We start from the raw sequence: 22485 nt of genomic DNA, 5'->3' as shown, positions 1-22485 counted from the left end.
GGGGGATGTTTCATAATGCTTTTCAGGAGCACTTTCTTTCAGCTTCCCAAGGATTACACCTCAGCTTCCCTAGTCAGAGTGGCCATCTGGCATTTCATCCATCTTGGAAAAAAATCTATATTGCTCAGCACAGCTTGTCCCTCTCACGAGATAATAAATATTCTTTGGCAAGATTGGGGAAAACGCTGGCTAAGCTGATGTTCGATTAAGGCAGCTCCAGAGTGGACAGATGTTTTTTTCCTACTGTGCAGATGTGGGTGGGCATGCAGGGCAGGTAGGCTGCTGTGTCTGCAAAGCCCTCCAGGACTCCTTGCCCAGCTCTGCCCCCCTCCCCGCAGGGGCTGGTTCAGCAGCTCTGCAGTCTATCCCAGGACAGGAAAAAAAGGAAAGTGAAGAGACTCAAGCTTTGTTCACCTCTCATGTGCGAGATCCTTGTCTCAAGGTCACCTTGAAAGTACAGAAGGAAACCAGGCACTTGTGTTCCAGCACAGCTCAGGGCTGGCTTGGTAAAAGAATGCTGAGTCATTGGACGACTGAGAGGCTAAATTAAAAGGTGAGTAAAGTCAGAACTGGTATGCGTTCTCTGGGAGTGAGATAGAAACATGTCCATAGGAGATGGGTACAGAGGTGTGCAGAGAGCCTTCTTTATAACAGACAAAACCTGGGAGCGAGCCTAACCTCCATCAGGAGTATTCGTAAGCAGGATATGGACTATTCCACTGGAATTGCACACATCTATAATGTTCATTTTTTCTGGGAAGACACAAGCTAAGAACATCATTCACCCCCAGATGGGCACCAATGACAGACCAAAGTATGATTTTACCAAAGTCCAACTTGGTGAGACTCGTGGTGGTGGGGTTACAGAGCATGGGTGAGGGGTAACTTACAGAAGCGTGGGTGACCCCCAAACAGCTGCATCACCTGAAGTCCCCTCCTGTCATGGATGGCTACCTCATGGAAATTCCATCATGGCATCTCCCTTTACACTAACCTTTTACTTTTTATAAACTCTAGCGTCTTTTGGGATCACTTGCAGCTGGGGGAAGGGGCTGAGTACCAGTATCATGACTTATTTTTGATCTTTTAGGGAGTGTTAACAGTCTATCACCTTCACCATAGGCCTGGCCACTGAGGTACGTTGGAATGGTTATGGCTGCCAGGGCCCTGTCCAAGATGGCATCATGCTATGCCCAGAGGAAAAAGTGCCACAGGACAGTAGCTCAGAAAGGAAAAGGAATTTTCCTTATTAAATATTTATTATTTTTATGTGTATGAGTGTGTTACCTGCATGGGTGTAAATGCACCCATGTTGTTCAATATCCACAGTAGTCGAAAGAGGGCATCAGATTCCCCTGGAACTAGAGCTATGGACGGTTATTAGCTGCTGGGAATTGAGCCCAGGTCCTCTGCAGAGCAGACAGTGCTCTTAACCATGAGCCATCTCTCCAGCCCCAAATAATAAAAATATTTTTTTAAAAAAAGAAATTACACTTTCAAGGGCCAACTGCCGTCAAGTCTGGGGATGTCTTTTGGCCGAATCTGAAGGCTCCGGACTCAGGTGGTTAGGAAGACTGCGGCAGGGAGGGTTCTCCAGGTAAGGATCTGGAGGGGGGGTGATGCACAGGCCGGCGTCCGAGGCCCTGGGTGCAGCTCCCGCCCTGGGGCAGCTCGGGCCTGGGAGCAGCTGTCGTGCAGGGGCGGGTCCCAGCGCCCAGGTCCGGCCCTTGGCGGGGCGGGGCGAGGCCACGCTCACGCCTAGTCACCCGGAAGACCTGGCGGGTAGGCGCCTTCTTGGCGGCTGGGAACAGGGTGGGCGGGCAGGGGAGGCTGCGGAAAGCCGGGTGGAGCGATGGCTGCCGGGACCGCGGCGCTGGGCGCACTGGCAGCCGCGCTGGTGGCGGTGCTGCTCCTTCTGCAGCGTGGGGACGAGGGGTCCGGGGCTGGCCCCAGGTAGGGGACCGAGCTGGGCCCTGCAGTGCTGCCCCGGTGGTCCGGGTGGTGTGGGGCCCCGGGCACATCATGCAGAGTCCCCCGTGGTGTGGGGCCCCGGGCACACCCTGCCGAGTCCCCCGTGGTGGCGGCTGGGAACAGGGTGGGCGGGCAGGGGAGGCTGCGGAAAGCCGGGTGGAGCGATGGCTGCCGGGACCGCGGCGCTGGGCGCACTGGCAGCCGCGCTGGTGGCGGTGCTGCTCCTTCTGCAGCGTGGGGACGAGGGGTCCGGGGCTGGCCCCAGGTAGGGGACCGAGCTGGGCCCTGCAGTGCTGCCCCGGTGGTCCGGGTGGTGTGGGGCCCCGGGCACATCATGCAGAGTCCCCCGTGGTGTGGGGCACCTGGCACATCATGCCGAGTCCCCCGTGGTGTGGGGCCCCGGGCACACCATGCAGAGTCCCCCGTGGTGTGGGGCCCCGGGCACACCATGCAGAGTCCCCCGTGGTGTGGGGCCCCGGGCACACCATGCAGAGTCCCCCGTGGTGTGGGGCCCCGGGCACACCATGCAGAGTCCCCCGTGGTGTGGGGCACCGGGCACACCCTGCCGAGTGCGCCAGGTGCAGGGGTGTGTGCAGTGCGCCCCGCCCTGCGGTGACTCAGCTCTACCCCGGGCGGGGACTGCGGAGAGCCGGGATCTCTTCTCTACAGTTCACAACCCTGGTCCCCCAGTGTAAAGACAGTCCCTTAGCACTGAAGGTGGTACTCCTGGGTGTTGTTTCCCCAGCATGGAGGACAAGGAGGGCCTGCCGAAGCTTCTGGAAGACTTCAAGATGCAGAATAAATCCGTCTTTATTCTGGGTGCCAGCGGGGAAACCGGCAAAGTGCTCCTAAAAGAAATCCTGGGACAGAACCTGTTTTCCAAAGTCACGCTCATTGGCAGGAGGAAACTCACCTTTGACGAGGAGGCTTATAAAAATGTGGTGGGTATTCGAGCTTTGTGAGGTGACAGTGTTCCATACCCAAAGTCTGAACGCTGCTGACCACCGCCAGGCGGTGGGAGACAGGGAGAAATGATGAAAATTTGGCCATGACTGACGGGGACGAGCCCCTCCAGCAAGCCTTGAGTTGTGCCTGGCTTGAGATCGCCCTCTTAGTCCTGTGACCTCAGGCAAAGCCCTTCTCTGTGTCCAGAACTCAGCGAAGTGGGACTAGGTTGCGGTAGGGTAGGCCAGTCAGAAAAGAGCACTGTCTTGCAGCTCCTAGGGGCGCTTTCCCCAACCTTAGGGCTTATTTTGGCTGCACATGCACTTCCTGTAGAGAATCAGAAATCGCTTCACAGTGGGAAAGGTCTGTGACAGCAGCAGGTGGAGCTCCTCTGATACAAGAATTCACCCTTCCTGACTTCCCAGGCCGGGTCTTTAAATGGATATTGCTTTTGTTGTTAGCTACACCTTCATAGGTAAGCAAATGGTAACACCAGACTCCCATCTGGTAATTCCTCCTGCGCATTGAAGCTGGAGTTTATGGAGATTCTGATCTCCACAGAAACAGGAGCTCTCTGTGTACGGCGGCAAATTAAACAAGACAGAGCGCTCCTGGGATCGTAATGTAGTCCCACGAGTTACACGGAACGAAGCGTTTGCGTGATGAACACAGTTGCAAATACATGTTCTTGATTCTCACGGTCTCCTGCTCAGATCATTTTGCCAATGCCCCGAATATCAGAACTTGCTTGTTTAAAATAGACACTTCTGCCCCAGCTTAGGAGGTGCTGGGCTTTGTGCACCGTCCAGTTTCATGAGTCATGGAGAGAGTCCTGGCATGTGGAACAGGGGATTGCAATCTGCTTTGAGTAGAGCTCTGGTGGCACATCTTTTAAGTAGGCATTTTGTGGTTTTGTTTTTGTTTTCTGTTCAGAGTAGTACACACTCTTCTGAAAGAGCTGGTGGTGGTGAGACAACCAAGGTTCCATTTGAACTCCTGGATGATGACGTGCCTCAAGTTTGGAGGCAAACCTATAGCTTAGATACTGATGGGCCTCAGACATCTTGCCTCTGCTCCCCCAGGGCTGACATCAGAGGCATGCACCATGACACTCAGCTTGCCTGGGAGTTGCCAGTTTCAGTGTGGATTAGAAATATAATGGAGGAAAAAAGAATGGGGCTGGGGATTAGGTCAGTTGGTAGAGAGCTTGTCTAGCATACGTGAAGCTCCGGGTTCAATTTCTAGTACCGTATAAACCGAGCATGGTGGAGCCTACCTGAAATCCAAGCACTGGAGAGGTGGAGGCAGGAGGTTCAGAAGTTCAAGGTCATCCTCAGATACATAGGGAGTTTGAGGGCAGCCTGGGCTAGAGACCCTGTCTCAAAACCACAACAGCAGAAAATGCGTGAAGGGGCTGTTGAATTGGCAGAGCCGATTCACAGGTGTTGGACTATAGCCCAGGAATTTGCCTTTTTATCGGAGTCCTTCTGGCTGACTCTAATAAAGGTAGTTTAGGAACTGAAGAAAGAAGGGCAGCCTGGGCTAGAGACCCTGTCTCAAAACCACAACAGCAGAAAATGCCGTGAAGGGGCTGTTGAATTGGCAGAGCCGATTCACAGGTGTTGGAATATAGCCCAGGAATTTGCCTTTTTATCGGGGTCCTTCTGGCTGACTCTAATAAAGGTAGTTTAGGAACTGAAGAAAGATCATCACCCACATTTTACAGCCCAACAAAACAGGCATATATCTGGTCGGTTCTTGGCCACAGTTATATGTCTAGTGAGTTCTAGGCCTGAAATTTGAACATGGGTCTTCTTTGAGAGTCTAATTACCATTTGCTGTCTCCACATTATACCCTAATGGTCTCCTTCCTGATAAAATACACACCGGGCTTTTGTTTTCCATTGGGTAAGGTACAAACAAACCCAGCTTTCGAGATCAGGTTTGCCCCTTCTCCAGTTATATGTACCCTGGATATGTATGTGCATTGTTGGTTTTCAGTTCAGATTTGTTTCCAGTGCTGAGTCTCCATCCCAGGGCCCCATGTGTGCCTTGCAAGCATTCTGCCACTGAGCTCTCCACCCAACTCCAGAGTAATTGCCTTTTGGTGGGATAAAGTGAATTTGCCATGTTGGATGTTAAGTATTTAGACCCTTCAGTAACGATCTGTGATTTATTCTTTAAATCTAGAGGAGCATTTTGTCTCTCTTTAAAGTAGTATGAACTCACTTGAAACTGTGTTTGTCCTTGTTTAGAATCAAGAGGTGGTGGACTTTGAAAAGCTAGATGACTTTGCTTCTGCCTTTCAAGGCCATGATGTTGGATTCTGTTGCCTGGGAACCACCAGAAGAAAAGCTGGAGCGGTAAGGCCCTCTTCCCTGTTTACTGGCCAGTGATAACAGAGGTTTCTTTCTTCATCAAAAAATATATTTTATTTCTAATTATGTACAGATGTGTGCCTGTGTGAGTATAGGTGCCTGCAGAGTCCAAAAGAGGGTGTTGGCTCCTTGCCGGGTGCTGCAGTTACTGGCAGTTGTGAGCTGCCTCACATGGGTTCTGGGAACCAAACTCAGGTCTTCTGCAAGAGCAGTTTGCAATCTTCTATTTTATTAACATTTAAAAATCTTATTTTTTTTTAGATATATTATTGTTTTGTCTGCATGTATGTAAGTGTACCCATGTGTGCAATTCCCACAGAGGCCAGAAGTGATAGGTCCCCTGGAACTTGATAGCCACCATGTGGGTGCTGGGAGGCAAAATCAAGTCCTCTGCAAGAGCAACCAGTGCTGTTAACCCCTGAGCCCTCTCTCCAGCCGCAAGGATTCTTTTCCTGCTTATTCTTTTTCTTTGGGCTTAATTAATGTAGATAAGCTCTTTATTAAGAATCCATCTGCTGCCCCATCTTTATTATACTTTGAACACTGCTGTTAAGTTCATCTTTCCTCCAGAGTTAGCCCTGAGTTGAGGCCTGCGTGCTACATCATAAATATTTACATCATCCTGCCCACACGTTGTAGTCATCACAGCTGACAAAGGGAAGCCAGGAGTCCTGTCTTCAGTAAAAGTAATTGGCTCATGCCGTGACAGTAAGCTTTTTTTCCTTCCATAATAAATGTTTTATCAACCTGTTTTCATGCCAAGCTTTAAACGTGGGAAGTAGACCATCAGAACTCAGAAGCACGATTCATTCAGCCCCTGTGATGACTCAGCAGTCAGCAGTGAGTCACGCTTGGGATGACTCAGCCCTCAGTGACACAAAACGGCTTTAATACACATTTTATTTTCTTTTTGATGGTGTTCTAAATTGAGTCAGCCCCTATCCAGAAACTAGAGCTTACTACATAGTTAAAACTCATGGTTTATAATATAGATCCTGGGCAAATATTAATACATCTTATTTAATTTAGACCCTGACTGTAGTTTATCCCTCTGGCAGAATTTACTTGCTGGAGTCAAACTTGTCTATTGAGTAGGTTGTGATTCTGCTGTAATGACTCTGTTAGATCTTTCCTCATTGCTAAGAGAATGCCTCACAAATGCAGCTTCAGGAAGGAAGCGCTTATTTTGGTTCACAATGCGAGGGTGCAGTCCTTCATGCCCGGGAAGGCAGGTGAGCTAGTCACATGTCAGAGAGAGAGAGAGAGAGAGAGAGAGAGAGAGAGAGAGAGAGAGAGACTGGAGCCCAGTTCACTTTCCTCTTTGTATTCAGCTTAGGACCCAGCACGTGGAATCATGCCTCTCACATTTAGGGTGGGTCTCCCCACCTTGGTGAACCCAGTAACCAATGTACCTAGAGGTTTGTCTCCTGGGTGACTCCAGGTCCTGTCACATTGACAGTATTGACCACCACGCTGACTTATTGTAGTTTTTATATACCAGGCCCATGCATCTGTGTCATTGAGGGAGCTTGATATGGATCAGAATTCTAGGTTTGTACCAGCCGAGGGGTTAGCTCAACTGTATCTCTCTGGCTTCTTCAGCTGCTTTCAGTGAGATGGATGTCCGTGTCTTGTGTAGTTCAGAGCATCCACCCCGGGTCACCACTGGGGTTTGAGCCCTGAGCCTGGAGCTCTGGATTACAGAGAAGTTCCACTTTCCTAAGAATTGCATTTTCTCCTCTTCGAATGGTCACATTCCTGCCGATGCGTTCCACTCTTCCCTTTTGTCCTAGTAGCTGAGGCCAGCTCTCAGGTGCCAGCCTGGGCTTGATGATGACTCGGCAAAGTAAATGGCTGCATTAAGCATGGAGCAGTTGATTTTCTTGAGGTAAATACAGGGTGTTCCAGGGAGAATGCAAACAGCTGCTCACATTCAAACTGTAGCTTGAATAAGAGGAAAACAGTTTTTTTTAAATGGAAGTGGATCTCCATATCTTAAGCATCTCAGTATCTTTTGTTCTTCTTTACAATCTATTTGGAAAGATGAAAGTAATTAATGAGTACTTAGGGCAAAGTTTAGCGGCTAAGTAGTCTCAGAAATGAGCCAGGAGTTAAATGCCTAAGAGGATATTGATGGAAAGTAAGCTGGCACTGCACCTAGAGAAAGCTTCATTCATTAATTAAATTGTTACTAATGTGCATGTATGTAGGTGGGAGTGCAGGTGCACCTGTGCTGGGGTGCACACGTGGAGGTCAGAGCACCACCTTTAGGAGCTGATTTTCTCCCACCTTGTTAAGACAGGACCTCTCTAGGCTATGCTGTGTACTCCAATCTAGCTGTGCGCCACCCCTGAGCTGTCCTGCCTCCGCCTCTCATCTGCTCATAGGAATGTTGGGATTACAGCTTTTTGACCGCTGTCCTAGTTTGTTCTTCATTGGTGTGATAAAATACTCTGACCAATACCAACTTGGGGAGGAAAGGGTTTATTCAGCTTACATCTTCCAGGTCACAGTTCATCAGGGAGCCCAAGGTAGGAACTCAGGGCAGGAACCTGGAGGCAGGAGCTGGAGCACAGGCCATGGAGGAATGCTGCTTACTGGCTTGCTCCCTGGCCTCTGCTCAGCCTGCTTTCTTATGCAACATAGGCCCACCTGCCCAGGGGTGGCACCTCCCACAGCACTCAACAATCAAGAAGGTACCCCATGGACACGGCCACAGGCCAGTCCAATGAAGGCAATTCCCCAACTGAGGCTCCCTCAACCCAGGCGTGTCAAGTTGACACTAAAGCTATCCAGCACAAGCACCATACTTGATTTTTATGTGGGCTCTAAGGATGGAACTCGGGTCATCAGGCTCACACAGCAGGCGCTTGTATGCACTGAGCAATCTCCCCAGTCCAGAAGGGCCTTTTGAAGCCGGGCATGGTAATACACACCTGTAACTCCAATGTGGAGGAGGTAGAGGCTGGAGGATCAAGTCGTGCAAGGCCAGCCTCAGCTACATAATGAGTTTGAGGCCAGTCTGGAGTACATGAAACCGTGTCTCAAACAAAAAAATTACCTTTAAAAAAGATTTATTTTTGTTTGTACAAGTGTTTCAGTGGCCAGTATTTTTACTGGTATGTGTGAAGTTTCCTCAAAGGCTTGGAAGAGGCCGACAGAGCCGCCAAGTGGGTCCTGGGAACCGAACTTGGGTCCTCTGTCTTAGCAGTCTTTTCAGGAGAGAAAATTCAGGGCTTCTGTCTCAGGGCTGAGGTCCCCCGAGGAGCCAGCTGGTTCCCCTGTGGCCCTTTGTGGAATCGTTTCCTAGGGCCCCCCATAAAGCTGCATTGAGTGGCCTGATCAGCAGCACTCGAGGCCTCACAGCTTTGCAGACTTGACATCTAAGGTGGAAGTGTTGGTGAGAGAAGGGTCTGTATCTGGGCTTTCTTCTTGTTGGTCTTTGTACATGGTGTTGTCCCTGTGCGCATGTCTATGCTTGTAGTATTTTCTCTTTCTTTTGGAGGAGAGGGCAGTCTGCTCAGCACAACCTCATTATAAGTACTTATATCTACAATAATCCTTTCTCCAAGTAAGATTACATGCTGTGCTACTAGGGGTTAGGATTTTGACAGGATGTACTTTCTCCTAGTTTGTTTTTTATGTTGTGATTAACTACTCTGACCAAAAACCATCTCCTGGGTCACAGTTCATCACTGAGGGAGGCTATGGTAGGAACTCAGGGAAGGAACCTGGAGACAGGAGCTGGAACACAGGCCACAAAGGAATGCTGCTTACTGGCTTGCTCCCCTGGCCCAGGCTCAGCCTGCTTTCTTACACAATCCAGGACTTACACTACCCAGGGGTGGCACCGCCCTCAGTAGGCTGGTCCCTCCCACATCACTTAACAATCAAGAAAATGCCTCACAGACATGCCCACAGGCCAATTCAGTGGCAGAAGTTCTCCAATTGAGGGGCCCTAGTCCCAGGTCTGTCAAGTTGACAACTGAAGTTGTCCAGCACACACCTCAAGTTAGTCCACTCAGATTTCCATTGGAATGTACGCCCAGAACAAGTCTGTCAGCTTTCTTCCACTGTTTGGAAAACCATTCCTTCCAGCAGTAGCTGCTCAGATGCTAAGCTTCCTTCCACACTCGGGCCTTGGCTGTCTAGTCAGAGCAGTGTCTTCCTTGCATGGCCCTAATCCAGATCTGCTGCATGGGAATCTCTGAGATTGGAAGCCGGGAGTCTTTTTTTCTATAAATTCCTTTGGAGATCAATCCTGCTTCCCCACTGGACTTGCCTTGGAAGGCACTGGGACAGTCTCTTCCTATCCGCCATAGTTCTAATGGTCTTCACCTTGTTTTATGCAAGCAGCTTAGTTCAAGTGAAGACTGAGATGCCCTTTGAAACCAAATGTTCACTGAAGAGCAAAACTCAAAACCTGTGAAAATGATGCGTTTCCCTTCGTGTGCAGTACGAGAAGGGTTTGTGTGGTCTCCTTCCTGTATCGCACCCTCCTGTATCACACCCTCCTGTATGACACCCTCCTGTATCACACCCTCCTGTATAACACCCTCCTGTATCGCACCCTCCTGTATCACACCCTCCTGTATCACACCCTCCTGTATCGCACCCTCCTGTATCGCACCCTCCTGTATCGCACCCTCCTGTATCGCACCTTCCTGTATCACACTGGCTAGTAGTGGGCTCTGGCCACTCAGGTTCTTAGATGCCATTTAACACATGACATTGTTAATGTGATTAAGGAAACGTAATTAAATTCTGCAGTCATTGCAGTGTTCATTAGGTATCGTAGATTCTCATGACTTCTGATTCCAATAATATATTCTGTTCACCCAGAAGTTTTTAACGTACAGTCTGTAAGTTGAGCACCATTCACTACCAATTTCTGTATGTCCAGTGAGCTACAAATGATTTTAAGTGGCTGAAAAATTTATGCCATACGAAAGTACGAGAAGTTCAAATTTTAGGGGGCTGGAGAGATGGCTCAGTGATTAAGAGCCCTGGCTGATCCTGCAGAGGACCTGGGTTCAGTTCCCAGCACACACATGGCAGCTAACAACCATCCTAACTCCAGTTTCAGGGGCTCCAGTACCCTCCCCTCGCCTCTGCAGGCACTGCATGAGACAGGTACACTTACATACATGCAGGCATAACACTCATACACATTAAAACATACATAAACTTTTAAAAAGTTCAAATTTTAGCATCCACAAGTAAAGTATGATCAGAACACAGTTGAGGTTTTTTTGGCCAGGTTTCTACTATCATGACAGAGCCATATAGGTGTGGCAGAGGCCTGCACCGCTGACAATATTTGTTATCTGTTACTTTACAGGAAGAAATACCCCATCTCTCTTTTGATATTCATTGATTTATTTGATGTTCAGGAGGGGGCTTGTGGAGTGGCAAGGTCCTTGGCGGTATCAAGGACCCCAAACCCAGTAGGTGTGTAGTCTTGAGTGTAGGGTACTATTGAGTACCCTCTTTATGTGCATCCAGAAGCCCCTTCCTACTGCAGGATTCCTTGACTCCAAGGCAGAAAGGAATTACTGAAATGAATTCAGGAATCCTTAGTAGCTGTTTGGTTTGTGTTTCCCGAGACTTTCTCTAAGCAAGAGCTTCCTCCCATTCCTGTAGGTCATGTAGAAAGTGCCGCCCCCACCCCCAGGACTCCCACAGGGTCTCAGGTTATACCCTTTGCTGTCAGTGTCATCAGCATGTTCTCTGCTCTGATTGATGGTTGGATTGAAAAGGGGAAGGGGAAGGAGAAGGAGCTGGGCTGGGACCGTTCACTCAGAGCTAGGTCCTTCTCAGCAAGGACCCCAGGACCTTTGTTTGTGCCAAATACTCTCTGGTCCTACGAGCACTGAGATGCCTTAGCAACATGCATTGTTCTGGAGGCAAAGTGTTTTAGTATTGTTGATTAGTTTTCAGGCATCGGTAAACAGACTAGACATCTATTCTCTAGGTCTAGAATTTAAGACTCAAGAGAAGCTGGGAGGTTGTCTGCTAGTTTTGGAGCCATGAGCACATCTCTGCTGAGTGTGTACATGCTTTGCAGCAGGTCCTGGAAAGGAACTTACACTGGGAACATAACTCCTTTTCTTCTAGAAAGGAACTCCCATTCCCAGCTCAGAGAAGGTCATGTGTGCTGTGCAACTGTAAAGACTCACTAGCATCACGGACTTAACACTCTGAGATAAACGGCCCGACTTGTCTCTTGGTTAGGCAAACTATAGTTTTTCAGAAAAGCTGTCTCTGGGGTGTGGAGTAGTTTCTGCAACTTACTTTTGTACTTTTCTACTGTTTTTTCATTTATGTTGTTGGAAAGCAAGAGAGAGTCATATCTTAAAGGCAGGTCCTCCATCTGTAGAGTCTTCTTCATGCCCCAAACAACAGAAAAACTCCAACCTGGTGTGTACTGGTGACTCAGCCAGCCCCCAGAACTCCCGCTTCAGTTTGATTTCTAAGTCCTTGAAAGCCATTGACCCTTTTGCTTTTGAGTTTCATTCAGCATCTAAAAGGCCACGCCGTCAGAGTGAAGGAAGGAAAATTTAAAATTTAGTGAGCTTGGAAAAATGCGTATTTATAATCAGCTTGAGTGGGCAGAGGATTTGTGAAGTCGCTTTGGATTAACACCCATTGATTGCTCATAAAAACAATATTTAGCTTTGTCTAGAGAACAGCCCCAGAGGGAGGTATGGGCACCTTGTCACCAGGGCCCATTGAGTGGGGATGATGGGCCAAGAGCGGGGGGTCCTCAGGGCGGCGTGGGTGCTGGGCCTTCAAGGAGCCGTTGTCAGTTGCTGGCTGGGTTGGTGAAAGGAAGGACGTTGGAGTCTGAAGCCTGGGGGGGTTGATGTGCCTTCGATGACTGATCAGAATGAAAGAGTCCCATGGTATTTATGTCACTTTAATTTTCATCAAACAATTGGGGCGACAGCACTCTATTAAGGAGAAGTTGATCCAGGACTAAAGCCAAATAAATTAGGGTTTCAGTTTAATCAAATTATCCCTCTCCTGGCTCTGGATTAAGCTAGAGAGACAGCGTCGGTCTAGAGGCTCCTGATTGGCTGAGTCTCCCTTATTTTTAAAGAAGCTGCTGAAAGAGACAGCATTCTGACAGATAGCTGTGCTAAGCCCAGCACTTGTGCTAACACAGAAGGAGAATTTATGTCACCAGCCAGCTATGCATTGTACTGTGAGAAACACACCAGCTACTAGAACTGGTTTTGGTTGGAGCGAGGGGAAGAAGTAAGAGTGAAAGAGAAATTCAGTAGGATTCCTCTGTGTGGTTTGGGGTTTCATATACTTTCAGCACATCTAAAATTTCAATTTACAGAAAAGGCCCCAAGGGCCGTCAGCTTTGTCTCCTGAAGCTCCTGTCATGGCATTGCAAGTATTAAATCTGCTTTGCTTTACATTTACTTATTATCGTTTGGTGACAGGGTCTCCCTGTAGCCCCAGCTGGCCTGGAACTTGGTATATAGACCAGGCTGGCCTTGACCTCATAGAGATCCACCTACCGCTGCCTCCCGAGTTTTGGGGTTAAAGGTGTGCTCTACCTTGCTTGACCTACTTATCATATTTTAAAAAGATTTTATTTATTTTTAATAATGTGCCTGTGGGGCTGGTGAGATGGCTCTGTGAACAGCGGCCCTTGCAGCCAAGCCTGATGACCTGAGTTTGATCCCTGGCACCCACGTGGTGGAAGGAGGGGACAAACCCCCACAGGTTTCCCTCTGACCTGCACATGCATGTTTGCACCCCTCCACACATACAAATAAATGAATGTTTTAAGAAATTACATGTATGTGTGTCTCTATGTGGGTGTATGCAGGTGCTTGCAGAGGCTAGAAGACAGCTTTTGATCCCCTGGTGCTAAGTTACAGGTAGCTGAGGGTCACCCGATGTGGGTGCTGGGAATTGAACTCTTGTCCTCGGTAAGAGCAGTATGTGCTCTTAACCACGGAGCCATCTCTGCAGCCCCAATTTATTGTGTTTTTGAGAAAGGGTCTTGCTATGTTGCCCTGGCTGGCCTGGAACTCACTAGGGAAACCAAGCTAGCCTCAGACATGATGTGACCTTCCTCACCCTGCTTCTCAAGTGCTGCGGTTACAGGCATGCACCCCAACCCCTGGCTGTTTCCACACTAATTCTGAAAAGCAGCAACATGAATTCAGATCAGCATGTAGGTGAGCCTGGCAAGTCAGTTGTTTGGGTCCAAGTGTCAAAGGCATCCAACACCAAAGAAGGCAGTGCTGATTCATGGGTAAAGAGATGAGTTTGTACTACCTAAAGTAGGACAGAAAAATAGCATTGTCTGGCAGGTTGTGGAGAGAGTTAAACATGTACTTGTGACAGAAGAGAGAGGAGGGTGAGGAAGGCTCGCACCGTAACTGGGATACTCTGTGTTTCGATCTGGGAGCTGGTTGCAGAGGATGTCTGACAGGAAAATTCCACAAGCTCTAAGTTTAGCAGATGTTTTCCATTGCAGTATGTGTCATGGTTTGATGTGCGTGCCCTCCACAGGACTATAGAGCTATACGATAGTAAACGCGCACATGGTTTTAAAATACTAAATACAAGGCCGTTTGTTATAGATGTCAGTGAGAAGTCAAAACAAAATTCAGTTTTAAAATACTAGGCCTGGACTGTAGAGATAGCTTTGCGGTTAAGAGCACTGGCTACTCTTGCAGATGACCTGGGTTCGATTCCCAGAACCCACATGGCAGCTGACATGACAACCGTCCATAACTCCAGAACCAGGGGAATCCGACGCCCTCTTCTGACCTCCGCAGGCATTGTACAACATAGGTGCACTTACGCACATGCAGGCCATACACTCATACACAAAAATGAAAAATAACAAATGTTTCAAAATACTAGGCTTAAGAGCACTTCTTCAACTTTTAAGAATACTGAAGTACCCTTTTATTGATATTTTAAGTCAGCATACAAAATGAGGGGTTTTATGATGGCATGTTGATATACATAGTGTACGTTTTTCATATTCACTGCTCACTCACTCTTCCCTTACTGGTCCCCCACCTCCCCACAAACAGTACCCCCTTTCTGCTTTTGTACCACGTGTTCCATTCCCTCCCCCCTTCCTTAGGACCTCTTCCTTTCCTCTCCTGGTCTTTCTCCTTTTAGGACCTATGGCATTGGTTACTTGCTATGACAGAATACAAAAGCAACCCAGGAAAGGAAGGGCTCATGGGCTCATGGGCTCATGGTCTGGGACGATAAGTCGGTGACCCACACCATGCTGGGGAACGCACGGTGGCAGACATCTCCTTGGAGGTAGGAACATACACCCGAGTCTCCTCAGCTCCTCACATCTGGAACAAGAGGCAGAGATGGAAGACAGGAAGCAAGTGGCTAAAGCCCCATCCCAGGCCCCCACTTCCTGTAGCTCAGCCCCACCTCCTGAAAGTTTCACCACCTCTCCATACAGAGCCACCAGCTGTGAACCAAGTGCTCAGAAGTTAGAAGTTTGGTGTGGGTGTCACTGCGATAAAGTCAAGATGCTGACAGGGCGCAGTCCCTCCCAGAGTCCCTTCCCTTTCCAGTGTCTACAGGCCACATGCTTTCCTTGGCTTGCGGTCACCTTCCTCCATCTTGAAGGCCAGCAGTTTGGGGTCCGAGCCCTTTCTACATTTCACAGCTCTTACCTCTTCCAGCGCCCACCTGGATGATCCAGAATAGTCTCCAAATTTAAGGTCTGATGACGGGCACCCTTCATGCCATCTGTAACCTGGATTCCCTTCTGTTTTGTACCTAAGATATTCACAGGTCAAGGGATTAGGATGTGCGACTCTTTGACAGGCGGCTACGCTTCTATTGAAACTGTAGGTCAAGTCAGCCTGAGGGAGCCTGGAATCCGGGTTGGGGGCATGGCTCCAAGGGAAACCCTCACTCAGAGCCTGCGTCCTATGCTGTGCTTAGTGCTGTCTACCCCCAGCCAGCTCACCAGGCTACTGCACCTTGCTTCCATCTGTATAATGAGGGGGTCGCAAGTGGTATTTCCCCAAGGTTCCTTCTTTTTTTTTTTTTTTTTGGTCTTTTGAGATGGGGGCTCCCCATAGCCCCAGCTGGCCTGGAACTTGCTATGTAGACCAGGCTGGCCTCAAACTCCTCCTGCCTCTGCCTCCCAAGTGCTGTGATTAAAGGCGTGTGCCACCCTGGCGCCCAAGCTTCCTTCCACCAGTTTATGGAAAATACCTATTGCCGTATCTAAACATTTAGAATCAGTCACTGCTGCAGAGCAAACTTCCAATAAAAAAATCCTTTGTGCGATAGTCTGCTCTTGGGTTTGGGACTTCTCCCGCTCTTGAGAGCCCATTTCCTGGCATGTTCTGCTGTGGAAAACTGCACTTTTCCTGAGTTGTCTCAAGTTTGGAGATGCAGCCAGAACCGGAGGTGTCCCAAGGAGCTGTCCTGTCAAAGGTGTGCACCACCACACCCAGCTCCATTTAAAAAAAAAAAAAAATTTGTTTTTAATTTTATGAGTGTATTGCCTGCATATATGTAAGTGCGCCCATGTCACACAGTGCCTGTGGATGTCAGAAGAGGGCATCAGATCCCTGGAACTGGAGTTACAGACAGTTGTTAGCTGCCATGTGGGTGCTGGGACTCCAACCCAGGTCCTCTGCAAGAGCAGCCGGTGCCCTTGACTGCTGAGCCATCTCTCCAGCCCCCTGCATTTACCTTTTTGATGCATTCAGATATTTTTGGAGCACAGCCATGTGCTGATGCTAAGATGTTATTGTATGACAGGCTTCTAGGGTAGTGCAACACACACACACAGAGACACACACACACAGTACACACTTCACGCACATACCATACTACATACACAGATACATACACACCGTACCACATACACAGATACACACACACACAGTACACACTTCACGCACATACCATACTACATACACAGATACATACACACCGTACCACATACACAGATACACACACACACGATTTGCTTGCCCCAGAAAGGGAACCCACCCACGACAGACCAAAGTAACAATTACATCAAAGTCCACCGTGGTGAACCAATGAAAGTTTATTGGAGTTACTAACAGGAGTGTGGCGAGGGGTCACTTACAGGGTCGGGAGTGTGGGTTGACTTACAGGGGCAGGGATGACTCAGAAGGTGCTGCAGCACTGGAAGCCCCCCACCGCCCACCCCCGAGGGTGCTGACTCATGAAGCTGCGGTCCTTCCGCGCTGTGCACAGCTTGCGATGGCCTGACAGGTGGGGGAATATCCTCCCCACTGTTGCCTACTTCTAAAAGCTAGAGAGAATATGGGGGCGCAGGGATCTCCAGGATATTTTATACTATGGGGGTGGTAGTAAAAACCTTAGCTGATAGGTACTTTGTGGGATACCCTATTTACATGTAGAGGTGGGCTCCTGCCAGGCTGCCAGACTGTCTGAAAATCACACAGGAAAAGCTGGCAGTTTCCAGAGCCGGAGGCCATGGCTACTTCAAAAGATGAGTCAGGAAGATGCTGGGAAGGCACCCTGCTGATAAAAGGAGTCTCTGCATATGAAGCCGAGCCCATGGGCTATCCGGACATGGAGAGACTGCTACTTTACACAACAGGGGTCCCCAACAGGAGAAGCCCTCTGGAATCTTGCAAGTTTCAGTTTTCCCAGACTTGAAGTTTGCTAACCTTCTGAATCTCATGACCCAGCCCCATTTCTCCCCCTGGAGGGAACATTGTGATTTGGAGGACACAGCTGTCAAACTCGGGAACTGTGGTGGTCCACACCTTTAATCCGAGCACGTGGGAGGCAGAGACAGATGAATCTCTGTGAGTCTGAGGTCAGTCTGGGCTACATGGTGAGTTCCAGGCCAGCCAGGGCTACAAAATGAGATTCTGTCAAAAAAACCCAAAAAACCCCAAACAAACCAAAACCCCCCAGGGTCTGCAGAGATGGATCAGTGGTTAAGGACACATGGAGCTCTTACAGAGGACCCAAGTTTGGTGCCCAGCACTCAATGTCAAGCAGCTCACATCTGCCTGTAACTCCACCAACTCCGGCTCTAGGGGCAGCCTGATGCCTGTCACTTCTGCGGTATCTGCGCTCAGTGCAGTGTTCACACGCACAGGCACACACATATGTACATTACTTAGAAATAAATCTTTAGGGAAAGCTCAGACACTGTCCTCACTAGACTAAACTCCGGGGCAAGGCCTTGCCACGCCATGGGAGAACTCCGTGTTTTCCTTTGTTACCCGTTGAGACCCCCAGCATGGTAGAGTTGACACGGAAAAAAAGAGAAAACAGTTGTAAGGCTGAAAGTCACTGAAGGACAGATAAACGGCCTGGGGATGTGGCTGCATGCTAGAGCACCTGCCTGTCATTCATGAGGCCCGGAGCTCAATTCCCAGAACTAAAATAAATAAAATATGAAAAAAGAAGAGAAAAATGCGTGACTGAAAGCAAGTTTTCTGGCCTGACCTTACCGTTTCTTTGCTCCTGGTGGATTTGCTTGGTGTCTGTTTTGATGTCACTGTCCCTGGAATTCCAGTATCTCTCAGCCCTGCAGGTCTGTGTGTCTAGAGGATGGTACCCGGAGGCCTTCTCAGCCCTGCAGGTCTGTGTGTCTAGAGGATGGTACCCGGAGGCCTTCTCAGCCCTGCAGGTCTGTGTGTCTAGAGGATGGTACCCGGAGGCCTTCTCAGCCCTGCAGGTCTGTGTGTCTAGAGGATGGTACCCGGAGGCCTTCTCGGGGTCTGAACCCAGATCGTGTGTGCATTTTATTTAGATGCTCATTCACTTCAGGTCTCCCAAGCCAGGCAGTTCTTTAAAATGAGCTCCCAACATTTGGACACAGCTCCCATCCCTTTCCCCTCTGCAGGAAGGATTTGTCCGTGTCGACCGAGATTATGTGCTGAAGTCTGCAGAACTGGCCAAAGCCGGAGGGTGCAAACACTTCAACCTGCTGTCCTCCAAGGGGGCTGATAAGTCCAGCAGCTTTTTGTACCTACAAGTGAAGGTTTGTTTGCTTCTGTCTTTCATGGACTTTGGGTAATCGGCAATACTAAGTAATCTAATATAATGTTTAAAGAAGCATTTAAATACATTATATTATGCACTTTTCAAAGTGACAGGGACAGTGTTTGGAGGAACAGACGTAGGAAGTGGAGTGATTTAAAGCTTGCTCCCAGTGTCTTCCCTATTATTTAGTGAAGTGCATGGGTGAGCAGCGGCCAGCCTTCTGTCCCCTCAGTGCCTCTCGGGCCTGGAGGAGCCTTTCCTTCAGCTTCCCTACTGGGCAAGAGGACAGAGCTTTCATACCTCTGAAACCTCTGAGGCAGTTAGCCTACAGCAGTTTGCCAATTACCAGCTAGACTTTCTTAAAAGTCTTGCTTTATTGAAAAAAAAAACAACCCAAATCGTACACATTTTGCTCTGGGCAGTACAACACGTGATGTCCCTAACTTGTTTTAATGTGAAATCTCCATCTCCTAACCTTGAAGCAGCTGGTGCTGCAGGACAGGTCTGGCTCCGTGCTGTGCCTCTGATGCAGTCCTGTGCCCTTAAGCAGCAGCACCTCAGAGGTTAGGAAGCTGCAGACGTTTTGGGTCTGCAGCTTCACAGATGCGCCACTGGCTTCCAGCAGGAGGGGAGCAGCATCTTATTAGCCAGAGACTTGTCCAGAAGTCCTCACGTGGGTCAGATCCACTTGCTAAAAGTCCTCGACTAGCAATGAAATGGATGCGTTGTAAATGCCAGTCACCAGCTCTGCGTCATGACTGTTGAGACACTTGGAGACCCTTGATGCCTTAACTGCAGGCTGACACCTGAGGTCTCTGTTCTTTACCTGTGCTGAGCCCCTTCATTGCCTTCGTCTCTTTACTAAGTGGACCTGGAAAAGCTGTGACACTTGAGTGCTCCTGGCCTCTGTTTACAGAGGTGCCTGGTGTGAAAATTCATGGTTTCATAAATTTAAAGCACCATCTGTTTGTAATCTCCCTGTTTCTAGAGGTTTGGGTAGCTGCAGGGTTGGTGCTTAGAAGTGAGTGACACAGAGGGTCATGTCTAGCCCACTGTGGTTTTCTGACCTGCTGTATCTGCCCATATGCTGGACAGGTGACTGCGGCCTGTAGTGTTGGTCCAGGACGGAGGTGGGGATGCTTTGAAGGGTGAATTAATCCATCATTTACCCTCTTGGGTCTATTTTGATTTTAATAAATGAGGGGAGGGCCCCTGGAACGTGGTCACTACCAGGGGCCACACCTTTAAAGAAAACTGACACTCCTCCCCAAGAAACCATCAACTGTCCCGTTAGGGATGGGGGCTCATGAACCCCTCCCCTTCCATGTTAGAATGTTGACTGGCTTGATCTCCTGCAGGTCTTGTGCAGGCAGCCACAGCTGCTGTGAGCTCATGAGTGCAGCCGTCTCCATGTCCACAACAGTTTTGGTCCAGTCGCCCTTACCCTCTGGCTCTTACTATCTTTCTGGCCCCTGTTCTACAACGGTCCCTAAGCCTTGGTCGGGGGAGGCAGCGATATAGATGTCCCATTTGTGACTGAGCACTCTGTGGACATTTATTCTCTGTACCTCAACCAACAGCAGACCGTTCTTAACCGGGATACATGGCGGGATTAAATGACCTCTTCCTTCACTTCCAGATGCTTGGACTCGGGCTCTGTTGGCATATCTGCATCATGATATAGCTTTTCAAGCCTGAGTTATTCTCTTAAGCTTATCTGAGAACACTGGTCTTGATTAGGCACTGATTTTTTTTTTTCTCTTTTTTTTCCTTAACAGGGAGAAGTGGAAGCCAAGGTTGAAGAGTTAAAGTTTGATCGCTATTCTGTGTTTCGGCCGGGGTAAGCATGCTGTGGGGAGTGGCCTGACATGGGGGAGGGGGGGACTGACAGCCAATGTGCCTATGAACAAGGTTGGACACTGGTGCACTGCTTCTCTGAAGGGCAGCTTCAGAATCATATGGAACTTTCTGGTAGTAGTTGCTATGTTTTTCTTTTTCTTTTTTTCCCCTTCCATTTTTAATTTAATGACCTCATTTATTCTTCTGCCTTTTTAACAATTCTCTTCATGCACCAAGTCAAACTTTATACTCACCATGGTGAACTGACTTAGGTAACAAAATACCACAGCCTGGGTGGCCAAATCCACAGAAACTGATTTTCTCACAGCTTGGATGTTGGAATTCTGAGAGGGCAGTGTCATTGGGGTTGATGTCTGCTGAGATCCCCACTTCTTGCTGGCCCTGCCACCTTTCCACCATGGTCTAATATGGCATTTCTTATGCCAGTGTGCAAAAAGAAATATCTCTTTCTCCTTTTTTAAAAAATATTTATTATTTTTATTTTATGTGTATGTGTGTATTGCCTGCATGTAGGTAAGTGCGCCCATGTCATGCAGTGCCCACAGAGGACAGAAGAGGCTGTCGGATCCCCTGGAACTGGAGTTACCAGCAGTTGTTAGCTGCCATGTGGGTGCTGGGATTTGAACCCTGGTCTTCTGCAAGAACAACCAGTGTCTTAACCTCTGAGCCAGATCTCCAGCCCTCCTTTCTCCTTTTTAAAAATTACTTTTAATTTTATTTTATGTGTTTGAGTATATTGCCTGCATGCATGTAAGTGTACCCATGTCCTGCAATGCTGGCAGAGGTCAGAAGAGGGCGTTGGAGCCCCTAGAAGAACTGGAGTTATGAATGGTTCTTAGCCGCCATGTGGGTGCTGGGAACCAAACTCGGCATGTGCTCTTACCTGCTGAGCCATCTTCCAGCCCTCCTTCCTTCTTAGAAGGAAGGCAGTCCTTTGGGGTTGGCCCTGCACCCTTAAGACCTCTTTTAACTCTATTTCAGCAAAGGCCCATCTCCAAATGCGGTCACCAAAGGTTAGCTCTTCAGCGGACATGTTTTGAGGGGACAGAATTGTCTGAAACAATCCATAAGGTCTCAAGGCATTTTTCTTTTTCTCCCAGGGTCCTACTGTGCGACAGGCAAGAGTCCCGCCCAGGGGAATGGCTGGTTAGGAAATTCTTTGGCTCCCTGCCAGAGTCTTGGGCCAGTGGGTACTCTGTGCCTGTGCTGGCAGTGGTTAGAGCCATGCTGAATAACATGGTGAGTCCCAGCAGTGGGCAGATGGAGCTGCTGGAAAACAAAGCCATCCTCCACCTGGGGAAGGCCAGTGCCCTGCCCAAACTGTGACCGTCCTGGAGGAGGGCTTGTCCATGCGAACCTCGGTGCCTGTGGCCAGATCTATAAAGTCTGTGTGTGGCCCTTCTTGGCATCCTACTTCTCAGCCACGCAGCTCCACCAAGAAACAACGGTGCTCTGCTCCAGTGTACAGAGCCTGGTGTACGTGGGGGTCACCAGGGAGCTTGGGAAGGATAGAGGTTTGTGCTACAAGCCTTCGGGAGTTTCCAGGTTCTGGGCAGAGAGCTGAGGTTTTCTTTTGTTTCTGAGTCCACTGCGGTTCCAACGCCACTGGTCTGAAGCCAGCTTGGAAGCACTCCAGCAGTGGAGGAGGAATCCTTACATACTGGGCGGCTGAGGGCTGTCCTAAGTGCTGACACTCATGTCTGAGTTACACCGTGCTGAAAAGATACATGTGAACACCAGGCTGCTAGAGTAAAACATGGAGTTATAAAAGTGAGCCTCTGTGAATTCATGGGGGGATGAAAATAAGTGGGCAGGTCCTGGGTGCGGCTTCAATTACTGTAAAATGGGACATGTTAGTGCTGCAGCGGTGGCCCGTGGGGGATGACGTCTCGCAGCTAACACTGATCAGGTGTCTGCAGAGTTCCACTGCAGGTGTTCTTGGCTCCCACCCTCCAGCCATCCTTACAAAGCTATGCCCTAGTCCTCAGCTTTCACTCTTTGTCTTTTAAATTTACTTGTTTTGGTGCTGGGAGTTGAGCTTAGCATCTTACATATGCTAGGTAAACACTTTACCACACTGAGCTATATTCCCACCCCTAAATTTTATCTTTATTCTCATATTTCAGATGGAGAAACTGAGGTTCACTATGGTTAAGCACTTTGCCCAAGGGTCTAAAGCTGAAAAGCTAAAGTTAGGAAACGGCAGAGCCATGATTCTAGTCAGCCTGACCCCATAGCTTGCAGTCCATCTCTCCAGAACCCCCCATAGCTTATCTATCTATCTATCATCTATCTATCTATCTAT

The 22485-nt window shown here is 48.9% G+C and overlaps 1 protein-coding gene and 1 long non-coding RNA gene across 4 annotated transcripts; both read left to right on the top strand.

Annotated features, from left to right (window-relative positions):
• Positions 1-267: 267 nt before the first annotated feature.
• LOC115069253 lies at positions 268-1591 on the top strand. Its single transcript, XR_003848524.1, has 3 exons — positions 268-553; positions 1091-1136; positions 1486-1591. It is a non-coding gene; the product is annotated as an uncharacterized LOC115069253 (long non-coding RNA).
• Positions 1592-1718: 127 nt separating this feature from the next.
• Htatip2 (HIV-1 Tat interactive protein 2) lies at positions 1719-21921 on the top strand. 3 transcript variants are annotated; one of them, XM_008827256.3, is made up of 6 exons: positions 1719-1782; positions 2717-2912; positions 5172-5279; positions 18181-18318; positions 20099-20160; positions 21281-21921. In XM_008827256.3, the coding sequence occupies exons 2-6, from the start codon at positions 2718-2720 to the stop codon at positions 21504-21506; spliced, it is 729 nt and encodes a 242-aa protein (XP_008825478.1). In that variant the 5' UTR covers positions 1719-1782; position 2717; the 3' UTR covers positions 21507-21921. The 3 variants fall into 3 exon arrangements, with proteins under 3 accessions (XP_008825478.1, XP_008825497.1, XP_008825470.1); XM_008827275.3 differs by lacking the exon at positions 1719-1782 and adding an exon at positions 1912-1953; XM_008827248.3 differs by lacking the exon at positions 1719-1782 and adding an exon at positions 2092-2236.
• The last annotated feature ends 564 nt before the right edge of the window (positions 21922-22485 follow it).

This window comes from Nannospalax galili, unplaced genomic scaffold (assembly GCF_000622305.1).
Source record: "Nannospalax galili isolate Female #2095 unplaced genomic scaffold, S.galili_v1.0 scaffold310, whole genome shotgun sequence".
NCBI lineage: Eukaryota > Metazoa > Chordata > Mammalia > Rodentia > Spalacidae > Nannospalax > Nannospalax galili.
Note: the sequence above shows the minus strand (reverse complement) of the source record. Positions and strands in the feature narration are given on the sequence as shown.